Source organism: Triticum dicoccoides, chromosome 3B (genome assembly GCF_002162155.2).
Source record: "Triticum dicoccoides isolate Atlit2015 ecotype Zavitan chromosome 3B, WEW_v2.0, whole genome shotgun sequence".
NCBI classification, from domain to species: domain Eukaryota; kingdom Viridiplantae; phylum Streptophyta; class Magnoliopsida; order Poales; family Poaceae; genus Triticum; species Triticum dicoccoides.
In genome coordinates, this window is record NC_041385.1 from 817994754 (window position 1) to 818011405 (window position 16652).

The following is a 16652-nucleotide window of genomic DNA, read 5'->3' on the forward strand; positions in this document are numbered from 1 at the left end:
TTTTTTGGTTTTTGGTTTTTGCCTGTTTTCCTTCGGTTTTGTAGAAAAATAATTTCACAAAAAAATGTGCGAAAGTACATGTTTTTTTGCTTCCATGAGAGGCATAATTTTTCTTCTTGTGAAGGCACAAGTCAGCTTCAGTGAGTGGCACATCTAAAAGAAAAAAAAATGCTTTCGGCTTGGTTTTTTCCTTGATTTTTTCGTCAAAACCTATTAATATGTGATCTAATTTTGAAGATCTAGACGCGAGAATCAATGATGAAAATGGTTCACGATTTGAACGCACGGTTTAAGAGATAAAACGTTTTGAATAAATAAATTTACGAGAAAAGAAAAACTTGTATAACATTTGCAAGGGGTACCCCTCAATTAGTGATTTCACATTTTCACACTACTAGAAAGAAAATTATCCTAGCGATAGGACCATGAAAGAGACGATCGATTGGATGGCACACACGCCACACACTAGTATGCACCGACGCTTCCAATTCAAAGGTAGACTAGAAAGAAAAACAATCCAATTCAAAGCTGGTAATGACGTGCCAAAATATTGGCGCCATGCCTTTATCCGCACACCTCGCAACCGCAATCGCCATTTTCCAGCCCGGTCAAGACAGTGCGTACGCATTTCATTCCACCTCGATTTGTGGCCATAACAAGCCGAACTGCTCGACCCACGCTCCAGTTCAGCGAGAATCAGTAAACGAGCCCTGCACGGCGGATGGACGGCTCGTCGGCGGAGGGGGCGACGGTGAAGCGGGCGAAGACCGTCCTGACGGTGGCGGCGATCTCCGGCTCCCTCCGCCGCGCCTCGGCCAACACCGGCCTCAACCGCGCCGGTAAGCTAGCTAACGCCACCACCGGCCTCTCAGCAGGCGTACGCATCTAAACAGTGGTAACTCTGAGACTGAGGCGTGTTTTCCATGTCGCTGTGTATGCAAGCCGCCAAGATGTGCGAGGAGTCCATCCCGGGGCTGCAGATCGACCACGTCGACATCTCCGACCTGCCGCTCCTCAACACCGACCTCGAGAACGTCGACGGAAACGCCTTCCCGGCCGCCGTCCAGGCGTTCCGGGATAGGTCCGCGGCGCCGACTGCTTCCTCTTCGCCTCCCCCGAGTACAACTACTCCATCTCAGGTACTCCCTCCTTCCGAAAATACTTGTCGGAGAAATGCATAAAAATGAATGCATCTAGAACTAGAATACATCTAGATACATCTATTTCTCCGACGAGTATTTCCGGACGGGGGGAGTACACGGCTCTGTTCTTTCACGGAAAAACGTACTCCCTCCGTTCCAAATTACTCGTCGTTAAAATGGACGTATCTAGAATTAAAATACATCTAGATACATTCATACGTGCGACAAGTAATTCAAAACGGAGGGAGTAGCTCCCTGTACATGTACTGACCGAGCGCAACTGTTCGTCAGATGTTTTTTGCTTGCTGAGAAAGAGTATGAAACCCACAACGTTGCCGATTCTGAAGTGAAAAGTCTACTGTTTGTGCAGGCGCTCTGAAGAACGCGCTGGACTAGGGGTCGCGGCCACCGAACGTGTGGGCGGACAGGGCCGGCGCCATCGTGAGCGCGTCAGGGAAGTCTGGCGGCAAGAGGTCGGCGTACCACATCCGGCAGGTCGGGGTCTTCCTCGACATCCACTTCATCAACAAGCCGGAGGGGTTCGTCTCGGCGCACTATCCGCAGAGCAAGTTCGACGGCGACGGCAACCTCGTCGACCCGGAGACCGGGGAGCTGCTGAGGAAGAACCTTCTTTCCCTGCAGGCGTTCGCGCTCAGGCTCATCCACGGCAACGACTCTCCTGCAGACTCCGGACAGGCTGGTTAGTAAGGAAGAGATGCATGGATGGACCTGGTTGAGGTGTCTGGGATCTTGGTTGCTTGAATGATCTTGTCAGGCTTGGAGTAGTTAGTAAGTAAGATTTGCAGAAGCGTATATCCCTTTGGTCTCGGGCCATTTTGTGATGTATCAGGGCTAGCCGAGCTGACGCTCTACATCCTTGGGAATGCTACTGTACATCAAGTATGGAGGTAGATCTAGTGGCGTATGCCCACGCTCTTCACACCGATGACATCTATTCAGTCAGCAAGGCTGGTAGTATCGAGGGGGATCATTACCGTGTCGATCAGAATAGGATGTTTGCAGAGCAAATCCTTGGCAGTGAGTAGTTCCGTCATATCGTCACCATCTTATTAAGTACTCCCTCTGTAAACTAATATAAAAGCGTTTAGAACACTAAAATAGTAATCTAAACGCTCTTATATTAGTTTACGGAGTACAATGCTGGGGCCGGAAATCCTATTTATATATGCCGATGATTGAGGGATATGGGGCGTGGTAGAAAAAGGATCGATCGGGAGCTTTATGAAGATTTATAATATAGTCAGAAGGGAAGCATTCATGTACAAGCCGAATGATTGGATGCAGTAGTGTGTGCATCAAAATTCAGTGTTGTCTGCATTTTGTTTGTAATCTGGGTTAACTATGATTTCTTTTCTCTTTTTGGCTTTGCTATTATGAACATAAACAGTCGGTAACAATTTCAAGTGATATATATGTGGAACACTATCATTAATAAAATCATGGAATCATTCATCTCATTCCATGCATGGTCTGTGTATGATGCTGTCAAGATTCAGTGTTTTCCTTGCTGCAACTAATCTTGCAGCAAGATTCTAGTTAAAAGTTCCTTTGCAATACTACATTTTCCCAACTAATGCAAGCAAAATCAGAGAAGCCACTCCTTCTAACTACACTAGAGATTGTAGTTAAGTTCTAAATAATCACCCACTAATTTCACCCTTCTAATTAACTGCACAGGATATCCACCCCGTAACCACTCCAATGCATCAACAGAGAAGTTGAGTGAGGGGGGAAGAGGGAGTTGAATTTTGGCCTAGAGAGTTGGATGTTGCCTTGCTTAAAATTAGAAGAATCGCAGACGATGATTTAATTTTATGAAATCTCAGAATATTTTCTTGCCGGTTAAAAAAATAAAAATGAGGGGATAGAGCCAACCGTTAAAACAGAACATTATTTTAGTGTGAAACCTGTCTAAATTACTTGCAACTTCATACCATTTTCACTTCTTGCAAATAAAGAAACTAGTAGCATCTCAGCACGTACACTCACAGTGGTATCATTATATAGGAAATCCACAAAAGGAGAGGGAACTGCATGCAACCATGTCATATCAAAACAAATCCATCACCTCAGCAACATTACAGAAAATGAGAAAATGGTTTTGACTTACAAAAGCCGCGATCTAAGACTGTCTAATAAGTATTCATAAATACTTCCAGGCTGATGATATTATTACGAAACCAGACGATACATACATATCGCTCTTTGCTTCTCCTTGGAGGCAGGATATTGATCTCCACACTTGCTGGGGGATATTATCAGTCTTACTTCCTTACCTTTTTGGGCAGCCGGCATCCATTATGCGCAAGCTGGGTCACGTCGTGGACATACATGATAGGAGACGGGGTCCTCACTCTTTCGCCACGGAAACCATCCGCAAAGCCCATGATCACCTTCTTCTTCTTCCTGAAAAAGGAGTATCCTTTCACCTTCACAACGACCGACTTGAGGCCAATCTTGCTGGCAACTCGCCCCATGTGTTCCCCTGTTGCTTCACCAGCATACCGAGCAAGACGAGACCGCCCCTTTCGATCCTCCAAACAGCCGGCGGAAGCCCCTGCCTTCCTGTTCCCCTTGACGTCCGTCACAGTCACAAAGGTCTTCTTCCCCTTGAGCGTGACGTGGAGAACGTCCCTCTTTACTCGCGGAGCCCCTGCTGGCCGCAGCATTTCCATGTTAAACCGGCCCGACCTGCCACCACCGGCAGTGAATCCGGTTCCACCCATCCTGCCACCAAGGGCTGTGAATCCGTTTCCACCCATCCTGCCATCACCGGCTGTGAATCCATTTCCACCCATCCTGCCATCACCAGCTGTAAATCCATTTCCACCCATCCTGCCAGCACCGGCTGTGAATCCGTTCTCAGCAAAATGACGGGGAAAACCGCCATCAGTCTGGTTCCGTGCTTGCATGATGAGGCGGCTCATCGGATCACTGGCGTTCGTGAGGCCCTGCAGTGGGCCCTGCAAAAGCACAAATCGATATTCAAATTGTATCAAGCACCAGATAACAAGACCGACCACGGTTGCTAACTCGGCAAAACTTGGAAAAAAAATGCAGAAAATGTGCATGTACTTATATTATAGCAATGCATCAGCTAACAAGATTTAAGGTTATAGTAGCAAGCATTTGCGGTCACCAACAGGCACCGGACTCGGTTAATTTGTTAGGTTAGCTGGAAATGGCAACGGAGGTGTAAGTACAGCAGCAAAGAAACGAAGAAATGATCACAAGAACTCCTCTGTTTTCTTCTAATCTTCTTCTAATCCCCATGAAATGAAATTAAATCACTGGTTGAATTGGCACCGAGCATTGTGAATTTATCTATCTGTTTCAGTTCATGAGATCCACTCTACCAACGTATTGCGAGCTAGATGGGTCTAATTAGCTGGAAATGCAATGGAAGGGAGCAATGTCGATCAGTTGGACCAGGAAGCTGGTAAACGTACCTTGTCAGTTGACAGCAGGCGCGGGGCGCCTGGTGAGGCGAGCGGTCGCAGGAGTGCTCGGCCGGCGAGCCCGAGGGCCCTCGCTGCCATCGCCGCCTGCCGGCCGGACGAGGACGAGATCCTCTATGGGCCGGCGGCAGCGGCGGGGAGCAGATCCGGCGGTGGCTTCGGGCCAAGTCGGCACAGAGACGGTCGAGGGAGGAGTTGTGCGGGGAAGAGCCGGTCGAGGAGGAGGGTGGTGGCTCCAGCGGCGGAGCGAGACGGGGAAAGGCGGCGGCGGCGGCGGTGGGGATCGGAGTTTTTTTTAGTTGAAGGCACGGGAAACCTAACGAGACGTCGTGGGCAGCTGGGGAGAATGCTGTGTAGCTGATCCAATATCTTCAGGCCCATGAGCAAGTGGATGCCACCACAAAGGCCCGACTCAAGCCACCGGCCCAGACAGATTAATTGGTTCCCGAGCGGATCAGTGGCCGGTTTAGGGCTTGTTTGTGACTGCTCTGCTTCATCAAAATCAGCTTCATATCATTGGGTATACAGCGTGGCATGAAATTTACCCTCACGATTAGGGTTTGACCTACTCCGCCGGCGGCCACCGGCATTGAGTCCCTATACCGACCCACCGGCCTCTCCCTTGCCCCTCGTTATCTCTGCTAGTGAGCGAGCGAGCGGAAGATATGGGAAAATTTACTTCGGGTGCTCAAATCTGAACAATGAGGATAACTTCTTTTCAAAATTTTGAGGAGTTCAATCTTTTAGGTAAAGGATTAAAGAGGGTGAGTTAAAACTTTTTTGGGGGAAGGGTTAGACTTCCTCTTGCCCCGTCATGTGTTTGCAAACCGTTCGTGCTTTGAAAGTCAATTTCCGTGTGGAATCACCTTGCCAACAAAACCTTCTCTTGGCTGTAAGAAGCACTTGTATGGAGTATTTGCCATGAATTCTCTAGCACACTCGCGGAGCTACATGTTTAAAAATGGGCCACGATCAGCCAGCCCATAGAAAACATGGTGTAATATTACGAGTAAACTGGGCCATCAGAAAAAAAGAAGTAGGCATTCCTTTGTACCTGCCAACCCAGCTTTGGTTGTGTAGCTCCACCACTGTTCTTCGGGGTACTAAATATCCAAGTTAGAGAGCCCGCGATCCTATTGGGATCCAAAGCATTCGGGTATCCATGTTAAAAACATTTGGACAAAGTTTTTTTGGTAAGTCTTCCTAATCGGGCAACCGATCTCAACTCACATCAGTTGCACGAGCGACGTTCGATCCTACGACATCATGTGCTCCCCTCCTGCCTTATCCTCTTCTCGAGAATTCTTCTCCACCTCTCATTTTCTATCCATAAGCCACCACCCCTTTCTTCTACCTCTATGATGTGCTGCTCATTGTCGCTGCAACCGCTCCCTTGCTCGAACTCTGCCACAACTCACCTTCTCTTCCCTCACCACCATGACCCATTAGGTGCAGGGGGCAACAAAGTTACTACAAACCAACCACCACAGGCGGAGAAGACTGCCAAAATCAGTGCCTCCTTCTTCCTCTTCCTCTCAAATCTGCATGCTCACCGTTCTCCACTAACCTCACCTTTGTCACACATGAGCTGCAACGACGTCTGGGGTGCTACATTCGTGCCCACCACATGCTGCAACGTGAATGGTTGGGTGATGTGGAACGATGGTGGTGGGAGTTGCGACGGTGGTGATCGCACGCTGCAACTGTGGCCGCCGCATGCTGGAACCGACTGGCGGGATGTTGCAACCATGGTCGCCGCATGCTGGAACCGACAGAGGTGAATGTGACTTGCTAATACTGGAGACTTGGTGTGTTGATTCTGAAGGCTCTTGGTGTCGTGACCAGTGGCGAGCGATGGCGCATAAACGGTAGAGGCGATGCTGGAACCACCATGTACTAGGCGAAGGTGCAACCATCAACAGGAAAAGTTTCAGCCGGTGATAGCCAAAGCTTCAACCGGCCATTCCACAACCGACAAACTTGCAACCATCGACTGAAATGGCTTCAAGTAGCGAGAGAAAATGTTGAACTGGCGATACAGAAAGCTTCAACCGCGTGATGTGCTATTGCACCCACGTGATGTGGCGGCAACGAATGTTGCGACCAGCCGACAAGCTCAGGCGATCTTCGAGCGGCCTGCAGATTCTTCGATCGACGATGACATGTGCTGAGAGCGACATCGTGTGCGGGGGTGGTGCGAGCTAGAGAGAGATGCAGGTGAGAGACGCGAGAAGGAAAAATAAAAATGTCTCACTGACAAGTGTGGCCCATTTGTTAGGTTGGATATTTGGGATAATTTTATTGGTGATATGCTACACAAATACAATTGTGAAGCTCAATTAATTTATTGGAAGAGCCCTTATAAGTCATAACCACTTATAGCACTTACAGGAAAACTGTTTTTCTTTTAATGAGCTAGAGATGCTCAACCCATTAGTATTTCCACTAGCTTTATTTTTTTTCATATATTGTCCTTACTTATTCTATTACCGTTAAATCATTGAAGTTTATATTGAGCACGCTATTTCTTTTACATAATTTCTTGCATAAAAAATCTTTTACATAACACTATAGTGCTTGTTTTCTAAAGACAGTGACAGTGGAAAGCTTCCCCACATATTGACCGTATATGCCTGAGGAAGTTGCCGAGCCAGTGGCAGCAGGAAAGAATTAGACTCGACCTCACATATTGCGCTGTCATGGCGGTCGTCGTCGCCTTCGAAGTGCTAGCGGAGGCCAGAGCTTCCCATATCCGCACCACACATGTAACACCCACGATGCGGCTATATCTCCCACGTGTCGAAGCACGACTTAGAGGCATAACCACATAGTAGTTTTGTCGCAAGAAGGGTCATCTTCACACAATTCCATGTAATGAACAAGAATGGGATAAAGAGAGTTGGCTTACAATTGCCACTTCACACAATACATAATTTAAGATCATACATCATTCAAATACACTCATAGACCGGCTACGGTCAAGTTCAAATGAAAAGAAGACAACCCCAAATGCTAGATCCCCGATCGTCCCGACTGGGCTCCTCTACTGATCATCTGGTAACGATACATAATAACGACCAAGGGCCTCATCAAATTCCCACTTCAGCTCAGTTGCGCCAACTGCGCCAGTATCCTCGGCACCTGCATCTGTTTTGGTAGAATCTGTGAGTCACGAGGGCTCAACAATCTCACACCCGCGAGATCAAGACTATTTAAGCTCATAGGTAGGTAAGGGGTAATATGGTGGAGCTGCAGCAAGCACTAAGCATATATGGTGGCTAACATACGCAAGTGAGAGCGAGAAGAGAAGCAACGCATCGGTCGAGAAGCTAGAAGTGATCAAGAAGTGATCCTGAAACTACTTACGTCAAGCATAACACAAACCGTGTTCACTTCCCGGACTCCGCCGAGAAGAGACCATCACGGCTACACACACAGTTGATGTATTTTAAAGAGGTCAAGTGTCAAGTTGTCTACAACCGGACATTAACAAATTCCCATCTGCCTCATAACCGCGGGCACGGCTTTTGAAAGATTGTATACCCTGCAGGGGTGTCCCAACTCAGCCCATCACAAGCTCTCACGGTCAACGAAGGAATAGACCTTCTCCCGGGAAGACCCGATCAGTCTCGGAATCCCGGTTTGCAAAACACTTCGACAATGGTAAAACAAGACCAGCAAAGCCACCCGATGCGCCGACAAATCCCGATAGGAGCTACGCATATCTCGTTCTCAGGGCACACCGGATCGTCCAAACTTCCGGTAGGCCAGCCCAGAGTTGCCCCTGGTGGCCACCGGCGGTTGACAGGTTGGACCAACACTCACGACGAGCACTGGCCCGAGGGGGGGGGGTTAATAAAGATGACCCTTGGGCTCGCGAAAACCCAAGGGAAAAGGGCTTAGGTGGCAAATGGTAAAACCAAGGTTGGGCCTTGCTGGAGGAGTTTTATTCAAAGCGAACTGTTAAGGGGGTCCCATAAATCGCCCAACCGTGTAAGGAACACAAAAATCCAGGAACATAACACCGGTATGACGGAAACTAGGGCGACAAGAGTGGAACAAGTCACCGGGCATAAGGCCAGGCCTTCCACCCTTTACCAAGTATATAAGGTGCATTAAATTAAACAGGAGATATTGTGATATCCCAAAATATCCGTGTTCCGACCTGGAACAAACTTCATCTTCACCTGCAACTAACAACGCTATAAGAGGGGCTGAGCAAATGCGGTGACATAGCCAATCAATAGTTGCTAGGACAGGTTGGTTAGAGGTTTGTCATGGCAATAGGTAGGCATGGTCAACAATGGCAGGTAGGGCTAACATAGCGAAAGAGCGAAAACTAGCAAGCAAAGATAGAAATGATTTCGAAGGTATGGTCATCTTGCCTGCAAGGTTTTCAGAGTTGTCGAAGGCTGGATCCTCGTTAGCGTACTCAACAGGTTCCTCGTGCACGTACTCGTCTCCCGGCTCTACCCAAAGCAAGAACACAAGCAAGGAACCACAATAAATCACGGTGCGATGCACAAGCAACATGATGCAAAACATGTCATGATATGCGGGATATGGTATGCAATGCATATGCGTGCTTCGGAAGGAAAGATGATGAACAAGGCATCAACTTGGCAAACCAAGTATGCCGCTGGAAAGATGAGATGATTTCGGTTGAAATCGATATAAAGATCACCGGATTCGGATGCACGGTTTGCAAATGGCAAGCAAGACAAGTATGGCACAAAACTGCGATTAACAGCACGATGCTACTTAGCATGCAATAATAAACTATGTTACAGCACCCCAACATGAAAACAAAGCATATGGAGATCATCTACAGGAGATGCTTTACAAAAGAGGAACACTGAGCTACGGCTAAATCACATCATAACAGGTTCAAACAAGTATGGAGAAAGTGCATAAAAATATCAGGTTGGACATGGCAGAAACAACATCACGAAGCAATGTTCAGAACAGGTTATCAACATGCTACAGGAACTTATAATAGCAAAGTAAGGCATGGAATGAATCTACTCAAAGCATAGATCAAAAGTCCCTTACTGACCATAAGCCAAAAAGGATAAGAAAATATGATGGCACCCACGTAAACATAGCAAGTTTCGTTAACAGATTTCAGCAAACAAAGCATGTCATTGAAATAATTATGAAGGCACCTTCGTGAGCTCGATGCACTCACTACAAAGCACCTCATGATAAACTAAGCATACATCCATCAAGAAGACATGTCATAGAAGCTATACATGGCAAGAAACAACATCATAGCATATCCGGACCAACTACAACAACCTCGGCCAAATTGAATAACATGTAAACAATCTGCCAGGAAACATTTTGAAGCAAACGTAGAGCACGAAACTGACATGCTAGACTACTCCATAATTGCAACCAGGACCATTGATGGATAGAGCATAACCATATTTTCAAAACACCCTTACTGAAGTATATCAAATTATGCATGTATCTCTCTGTAGCAACATGTTTACATGGCATCAAAATTACAGCAGAACAGGAACTAAAATCAGCATTATCACGAAGCCTAGTTTGCATGCTTGTGCTAGTCACCATATTGATCACAAAATTACATGGTAAGCACCTCTGTAAAGAAGACATAGCCTAGTTCAAAACACATTTAGGGACCAAGTCCTTAGGATGCACACATCAATCATGGCAAAAATCACAAAAGAGCTCGTGCTGATAAGATTCTGAAACTAACATTATGAAGCCATCTTCCAACAGCATTTCGGGCATCAAGATGACCTCAAATGTAAATTATGCAATGGAATGCAATGATGTACTCTTCGGGACGAACAATTTAACATATTACACGCCCAAAATGGAGCTACGGATGCGAAGTTGTGATGCGATGAAGATGCCACAATAATTATCACAGGAAATGACTTAGTGAAAAAAAACGGGGGACGAAATCAACCGGATCTCGATCTGGATCTGGCCGGATCCGAGGGAGATGGCCGGAGCACCGGGGCGCGGCCGGAGCGGAGGAGGACGCCGCGGGGCGGAGGCTGGAGCGGCCGGCGACGGGCGGACGGCGCGGGCGCGCGGGGGGCCCGGCGACGGTGGCGGCGGAGGTCGGCGGCGGAGGGCGCGGGAGCTCGCCGGCTCCGGGACGGCGGCGGCGACGGGCGGAGCGGTGCGGGGAGGCGGAGGCGGCGAGGCGCGGAGGAGGCTGCGGGGTCGCCGGAGGGCGCGGCGGCGCCGGGGCGCGCGGCCGGGCACGGCGGCGGCGAGCGCGCGGGCCGGGCGGGCCTCGCGCGGGCTGCGTGGGCCGGCGGCGGGGCGGCGCGGCGCAGCGCCACGTGGTGAGACCCGGTTCGCTGGGCGGCGGCGGCGGCGGACGTGTTCGGCTGCGGCCGGACGTGTCCGGTGGCGGCGGGGACGAATCTGCTAGGGTTTTGCCCGTGAATTTCGGGGGAGAGGCTATATTTATAGGTAGAGGGAGCTAGGAGTGTCCAAATGAGGTGCGGTTTTTGCCCACACGATCGTGATCGAACGACCGAGAGTATGGAGGGGAGTTAGATGGGTTATTGGGCTGTTTTGAAGGGTGTTGGGCTGCAACTTAAAAGAGGCCTTTACGGGAGTGCGGTTAACCGTTGGAGTACCAAACGAGCTCCAAATGACCCGAAACTTGACAGGTGGTCTACCGGTGGTATACCAGGGCCACTTGGCAAGGTTCGGTCCATTCCGAGAACGTTCAACACCCGCACAGGAAAAAGAGACAAGAAGGATGCGCCGGTGCATGTGGGAGTGTCGGATTGCGAAACGGACAACGAGGAAAATGCTCGGATGTATGAGACGAACACGTATGCAAATGAGATGCACATGATGACATGATATGAGATGCATGACATGAATAAAATGAAAAACAAAAGACAAAATCCAACCACGAAGGGAATATCATATCACATCGCCGAAAAAGGCAAAAGTTGAAGATACAAATATGAAAAATTACATCCGGGGTGTTACAACACACTAGTCCACTAGAGAACAGAGTGCCAAGCCATTTTCGCGTCCAGGGCAGCCTGCGCAAGTTGACCGTGGACCCGTGGTGCTCGGCCAAGAACCACCTACTCAAGAGGCCCCAGCGATGGTGCTGACCCGGCGGTTCATCTTCCTCTTCCCCGCCGCCGTCCTGGCCGGACTCGCCTCCGCCTCGGCGTCGCCCTTCCTGTCTGGTCCGTGCGTGCTCCGGTGCTACCGTCCCAACTACTCCGCACTAGTATTTTGCTTCTTGGAGCCAACTGTGATGGGTTTGTTCTCTTCTTTCTTGGTGCTTGAGCAGACAGCTTATTCCAGGCCAGCACCGGATCGACGGGGAGGAGCTTGCTGCAGGCCAAGAATGGTACGTACGTTGCTTCCTTTTGATACAGAACTACAGAAGATCGGGTTGGAAGAGATACTCTGCCTGTATGACATCGTTGACTGACGGTGACTTGGTGCGGATTTGATGGTGCAGATACTGAATCCACATGCCTGTTAACTGAATATAACTCCATTGATTGTGCTCATATGCGCTTAGAGTTGAGCGGCTGATGTGGAGTTTCTGGACTTATAAAAACAGAGTTTGACCGGAAACTACCAACTATCCTGGTAGTAAAAAAGTTGGGACTCTAGTTCACATACATTACTTGAAACCAAGATTTCCATCTTTGCACATATAGAAACAAAAGAAATCAGTACTTCTCACCATGTTAAGGACTTCCTGTACCTTCATCTGATACGCTTCTGTTTATTCTTATCCATGATTATCAGACTGTCCTATGAGCTTCGAGACCCAGAACTACACGATCCTCACAAACAAGTGCAAAGGGCCACAATACCCTCCTACCGAATGTTGTGATGCTTTCAAGGAATTTGCATGCCCATTTGCCGCGTATATCAACAACCAGAGCACCTACTGTGCAGACACAATGTTCAGCTACATCAGCTTCCATGGCTACCCAGCAGGCCTATTCGGCGACGAGTGCCTAAAAGGAAAAGAAGGGGTTTCTTGTGAAGGCATCCCAGCGGTAGACACCGGCGTGCCCAGTGGCGGGCGACAAGTTCAAGGGGTTTCGCGTCCTTTGTTTGTGTTCCTGTGTGGACTAGGAGCAATGTTGTTATCTTGAGTGGCGATTCCTTGGACTTTCAACAAACATGGCGTGTTGTCAGTTATAAGTTGTAAGGCTTAGGATTCATTTGCTTCTCCTTGACACTCTCTTCCATTGCTATAATGTACCCTTTTGTTACACAATTATATACATGACATCTTAAGATTCAACATTATATGGATGATCACATCCTGCTATTGGGAGAGTGCACACCCAAATTGTAAATCAGGGAATCAAATATCAATTAACTATTTTCCAGTCTAACTGATAAGTTGTGTGTTCATTTGTCACTGCATTGCCATCTTCATGTATTTATATGTAATGGTGCCTTTTGGATACGTTTTTACAGGTAATACTGCAACCGAGGTGGCGTTTTAGAGTATTGTCCGAACACATAAGCACATCATGTTCAGAACATTGTCCGAAGAATCTTTGCACCTTGCTCAAAGCAGCCACCGTCGTAGACGTGCCCAACATAGAAAATAGGAAAAATCAATCAATCACCTAGTGATATTTAGAGAACTAGCTTAATCTCCTGTGGATCTAGTTCAATGTTCGCATCACTTGAGACAACGCAGTCCAGGAAAGTGAATTTGGAAAATATATCAAATTGCCCGTCTAGCTCAGTTGGTAGAGCGCAAGGCTCTTAACCTTGTGGTCTTGGGTTCGAGCCCCAAGGTGGGCGAATTTTGTTTTTCACTTGTTGGCGTTAGCAAAAACCCATTTTGGCATTCATGTTCATTTCAACCTCTACAATTTTTTCTGTTGCATTTATTTCCCGATTTACCGTGCATTTCTTCCATATCTAAACAACCCATAAATTTTGAACATCTAAGCATGTTACATTCACATAGGTCATTCGCCAACTGAAAATCAAAATGTTATTTTGCTATTTTCAAAAGAACAGAACAATGTTATTATCATCCGCATTTTTTTTTATTTTGCTACCTATTTTAGTTATCTGTTGTAATTCTCATGTTGTTTTTCACTTGTTGGCGTTAGCAAAAACCCATTTTGGCATTCATGTTCATTTCAACCTCTACATTTTTTTCTGTTGCATTTATTTCCCGATTTACCGTGCATTTCTTCCATATCTAAACAACCCATAAATTTTGAACATCTAAGCATGTTACATTCACATAGGTCATTCGCCAACTGAAAATCAAAATGTTATTTTGCTATTTTCAAAAGAACAGAACAATGTTATTATCATCCGCATTTTTTTTTATTTTGCTACCTATTTTAGTTATCTGTTGTAATTCTCATGTATACTATATTTTTATTAATTTGGTTTTTTTTTTCAAAGCCCATTTTGACATTAATTTGATTTTCATTCCTTCTTTTTTGCATTGCATTTATTTCTTGATTTATTTAGGCATTTTTAGATGAATTAGTTAAGGTCCGTCCTGTTCTGACATGTCTAAATAACCCATAAGTGCTGAACATTTAGGCGTGTTACATTCACATATGTTATTTTGCTTCCTATTTTAGTTATGGGTTGCAATTCTCATGTATAAATATTCTATTTTTATTAATTTGGCTTTGATTTTGGCTTCCTGTTTTACTTTTTGATGTTTGCAAAGCCCATTTTGACATTAATATTCCGCATAGGTTGGTCGAGCGAAACATTTACATGATGTATGCCTTGTGTTGAAACATAGGGTTTCTTTGCCTGTGCTCGGCATCACCATGCCGGTCGGCATCGCCTTCGCCTCACTGTGCACCTGTGTCACTACCGCTGCAGCTTGAGCGTGTGGTGTGGCATCGTGCCTGGCCCTCGCAAGGCTCCCAGCAGGCCAGCACCATGGCCTATGCTCTGTGCTCGTTCTTGTGGCCAGCATCGATATGGAAGCCATTGTTGTGCTCCAACTATGGTCTGTCGTACTCATGTATGCATACTAACTACAATCTTGTCTTCACAAGGCAACACCCTGAGCCAGCTAGCCCGAGAGAAAGGGGATGGGAAAAGCATGCATGATGCGATGAGCCGGGCGAGAGTCATGGCATGTGCCCTTTTTTTTGATAAAGGGAGTATATTAATACCAAGATGATGTCAATTACACCCGGCCTATGAAAGAACATAATGTCTAAAGAGACATCAAGAATGCACACGGCCGAAAGATCATAAGAAGAAAGAAGAAAACAAAGTCCCCGCCGAAGCAATTAGAGGCTCACAGCGCCAAGAGCAGTGGTGACGCCACCTAAACTTCGAAAAGGAATGAAGTTGTTGGCGACATCCAAGGCTAGTGGCGCCCGTGTTCACGTTGGATCCGATTGGGCTAGTTTGGTGCAGCGATATCCAAGATGCTGATGGGGGGATCATGTTGTTCGTCTTTTTGATGATTCCAAGGTGCTCTCGCAACGGATCAGGTGAAGCACACGTGTCAAACGATCGGCGTTTTGTAGCAGTGGTGAATGGGGTTGACAACAATGGCATGTGCCCTGTGGAAGGTGTAAACGTGGTTTCCTGTTGTTTTTTCATCTAAACAAGGTATTGTATAGACTTATCGTAATAAGAAAACTCACAAAAGTTGTTTTTCCTATAAAAAAATCGAAAAACAAGTTTTCCAAGATCTCATGCCTAATACTTCAAATTTAAACAACCACAGCTAGGCTCAGGGGTTGTACGACAATTGCGTCTTTGTACCACTTTTCTATCTTTGTATGACTTCAACCAGTCATACAAAGGTTCGAAGTCTCCAACTACACAATCTTAATGGAGCAACAGCACGCTGAGGTAAACTTGTTCTGAAATTGAAACCACAAAACCTATAAAAAAATTAAAAAAAAAGATTACCCCGGCCTCTGCATCGTGCGATGCATACAACCATCTTTATTGCATTATTCAACAAGATCTTACAAAATAAATACATAGATGAATTCAAAGCCACCTTTCTGGCAAAAACTATCACCCTACCTACAAGATTGATGATGTGTCCGTGGCCGCTAGCCACGCACACGTGCCTTGAAAATTTACGCCACCAAAATGCAGAGTATGGGCGGGGCAAATTGCTCCGTGAGATCATGTTGTGTGGAAAGAATTAGACTCGACATAACGTATTGCGCCGTCAAGTCATGGAGGTCGTCGTCGCCTTTGAAGTGCTAGCGGAGACCATAGGTCCCAATATCCGCACCACCACTCCACTATCGAACAGAGTGCCAAGCCATCTTCGTGGTGCTCGCCCAGAAACCACCCGCTGAAACAGCTCCAGCAGCTTGCGAGCGATGGCGCTGACCCGTGGGTTCATCTTCCTCTTCCCCGTCGCCGTCCTGGCCGGACTCGCCTTCGCCTCCGCGTCGCCCTTAATGTCTGGTCCGTGCGTGTTCCGGTGCTCCCAACTATTCGGCACTACTAGTATTTTGCTTCTTGGAGCGAGCTGTGATGGGTTTGTTCTGTTTTATTGGTGCTTGAGCAGACAGTGTATTGCAGGCCAGCACCGGATCTACAGGGAGGAGCTTGCTGCAGACCAATAATGGTATGTAGTTTCCTTTCTTCCTCTTGATAAGTTGAACCCCATGACAGTTTCCCGATGAGAAAGGCGTGACAGCTCCCCGGTGCGCAGGCACCCTCTATGAACAGTAAATTCAAAAAAAAAACTGAAACTTTGCAACATCAAAGATGGTCAAACTTTGTAGCTTCTTTCAAGTTTTCATGCCAAAATATCATGTAGAGAAAGATGTATGAACGAGTTTCAAATTTTAGTGCTAAAGGTGCTCAAAACTTCAAGCACTAGAATCTTTTTCGTGCATAGAGCTCCTCGAATGGTTTTTCTGCATGAAAATTTGCAAGCACCTACACACTTTGATCATCTTTGATGTTGCAAAGTTTCAGATTTTTTTCTATTTGTTTTGATTTTACTGTTCATAGAGGGTGCCTGAAAAACCACTATCTTTCCGGATAGGTGCGACGCGAC

At 46.9% G+C, this 16652-nt stretch overlaps 3 protein-coding genes, 1 non-coding gene and 1 pseudogene across 4 annotated transcripts in view; 4 read left to right on the forward strand and 1 right to left on the reverse strand.

Moving 5' to 3' along the window:
- The first annotated feature begins 623 nt into the window (after positions 1-623).
- Positions 624-2508, forward strand: LOC119278673 (annotated as a pseudogene).
- A 646-nt stretch (positions 2509-3154) lies between these two features.
- Positions 3155-4957, reverse strand: LOC119278674 (probable ribosomal protein S11, mitochondrial). Its single transcript, XM_037560008.1, has 2 exons — positions 4613-4957; positions 3155-4126 (listed from the first exon to the last, which is right to left on the reverse strand). The coding sequence occupies exons 1-2, from the start codon at positions 4700-4702 to the stop codon at positions 3428-3430; spliced, it is 789 nt and encodes a 262-aa protein (XP_037415905.1). The 5' UTR covers positions 4703-4957; the 3' UTR covers positions 3155-3427.
- A 6667-nt stretch (positions 4958-11624) lies between these two features.
- LOC119282451 (GPI-anchored protein LLG1-like) lies at positions 11625-12991 on the forward strand. Its single transcript, XM_037562679.1, has 3 exons — positions 11625-11823; positions 11931-11990; positions 12401-12991. The coding sequence occupies exons 1-3, from the start codon at positions 11736-11738 to the stop codon at positions 12754-12756; spliced, it is 504 nt and encodes a 167-aa protein (XP_037418576.1). The 5' UTR covers positions 11625-11735; the 3' UTR covers positions 12757-12991.
- Positions 12992-13350: 359 nt separating this feature from the next.
- On the forward strand, positions 13351-13423 carry TRNAK-CUU. Its single transcript has one exon. It is a non-coding gene; the product is annotated as a tRNA-Lys (tRNA).
- Positions 13424-15901: 2478 nt separating this feature from the next.
- Positions 15902-16652, forward strand: part of LOC119282452 (GPI-anchored protein LLG1-like) — a 1919-nt gene continuing 1168 nt past the window's right edge. Inside the window, exons 1-2 of the mRNA XM_037562680.1 lie at positions 15902-16051; positions 16155-16214. Coding sequence (XP_037418577.1) covers positions 15964-16051; positions 16155-16214 — 148 coding nt within the window. The 5' untranslated portion in view covers positions 15902-15963. The remainder of the gene's footprint in view (positions 16052-16154; positions 16215-16652) is intronic.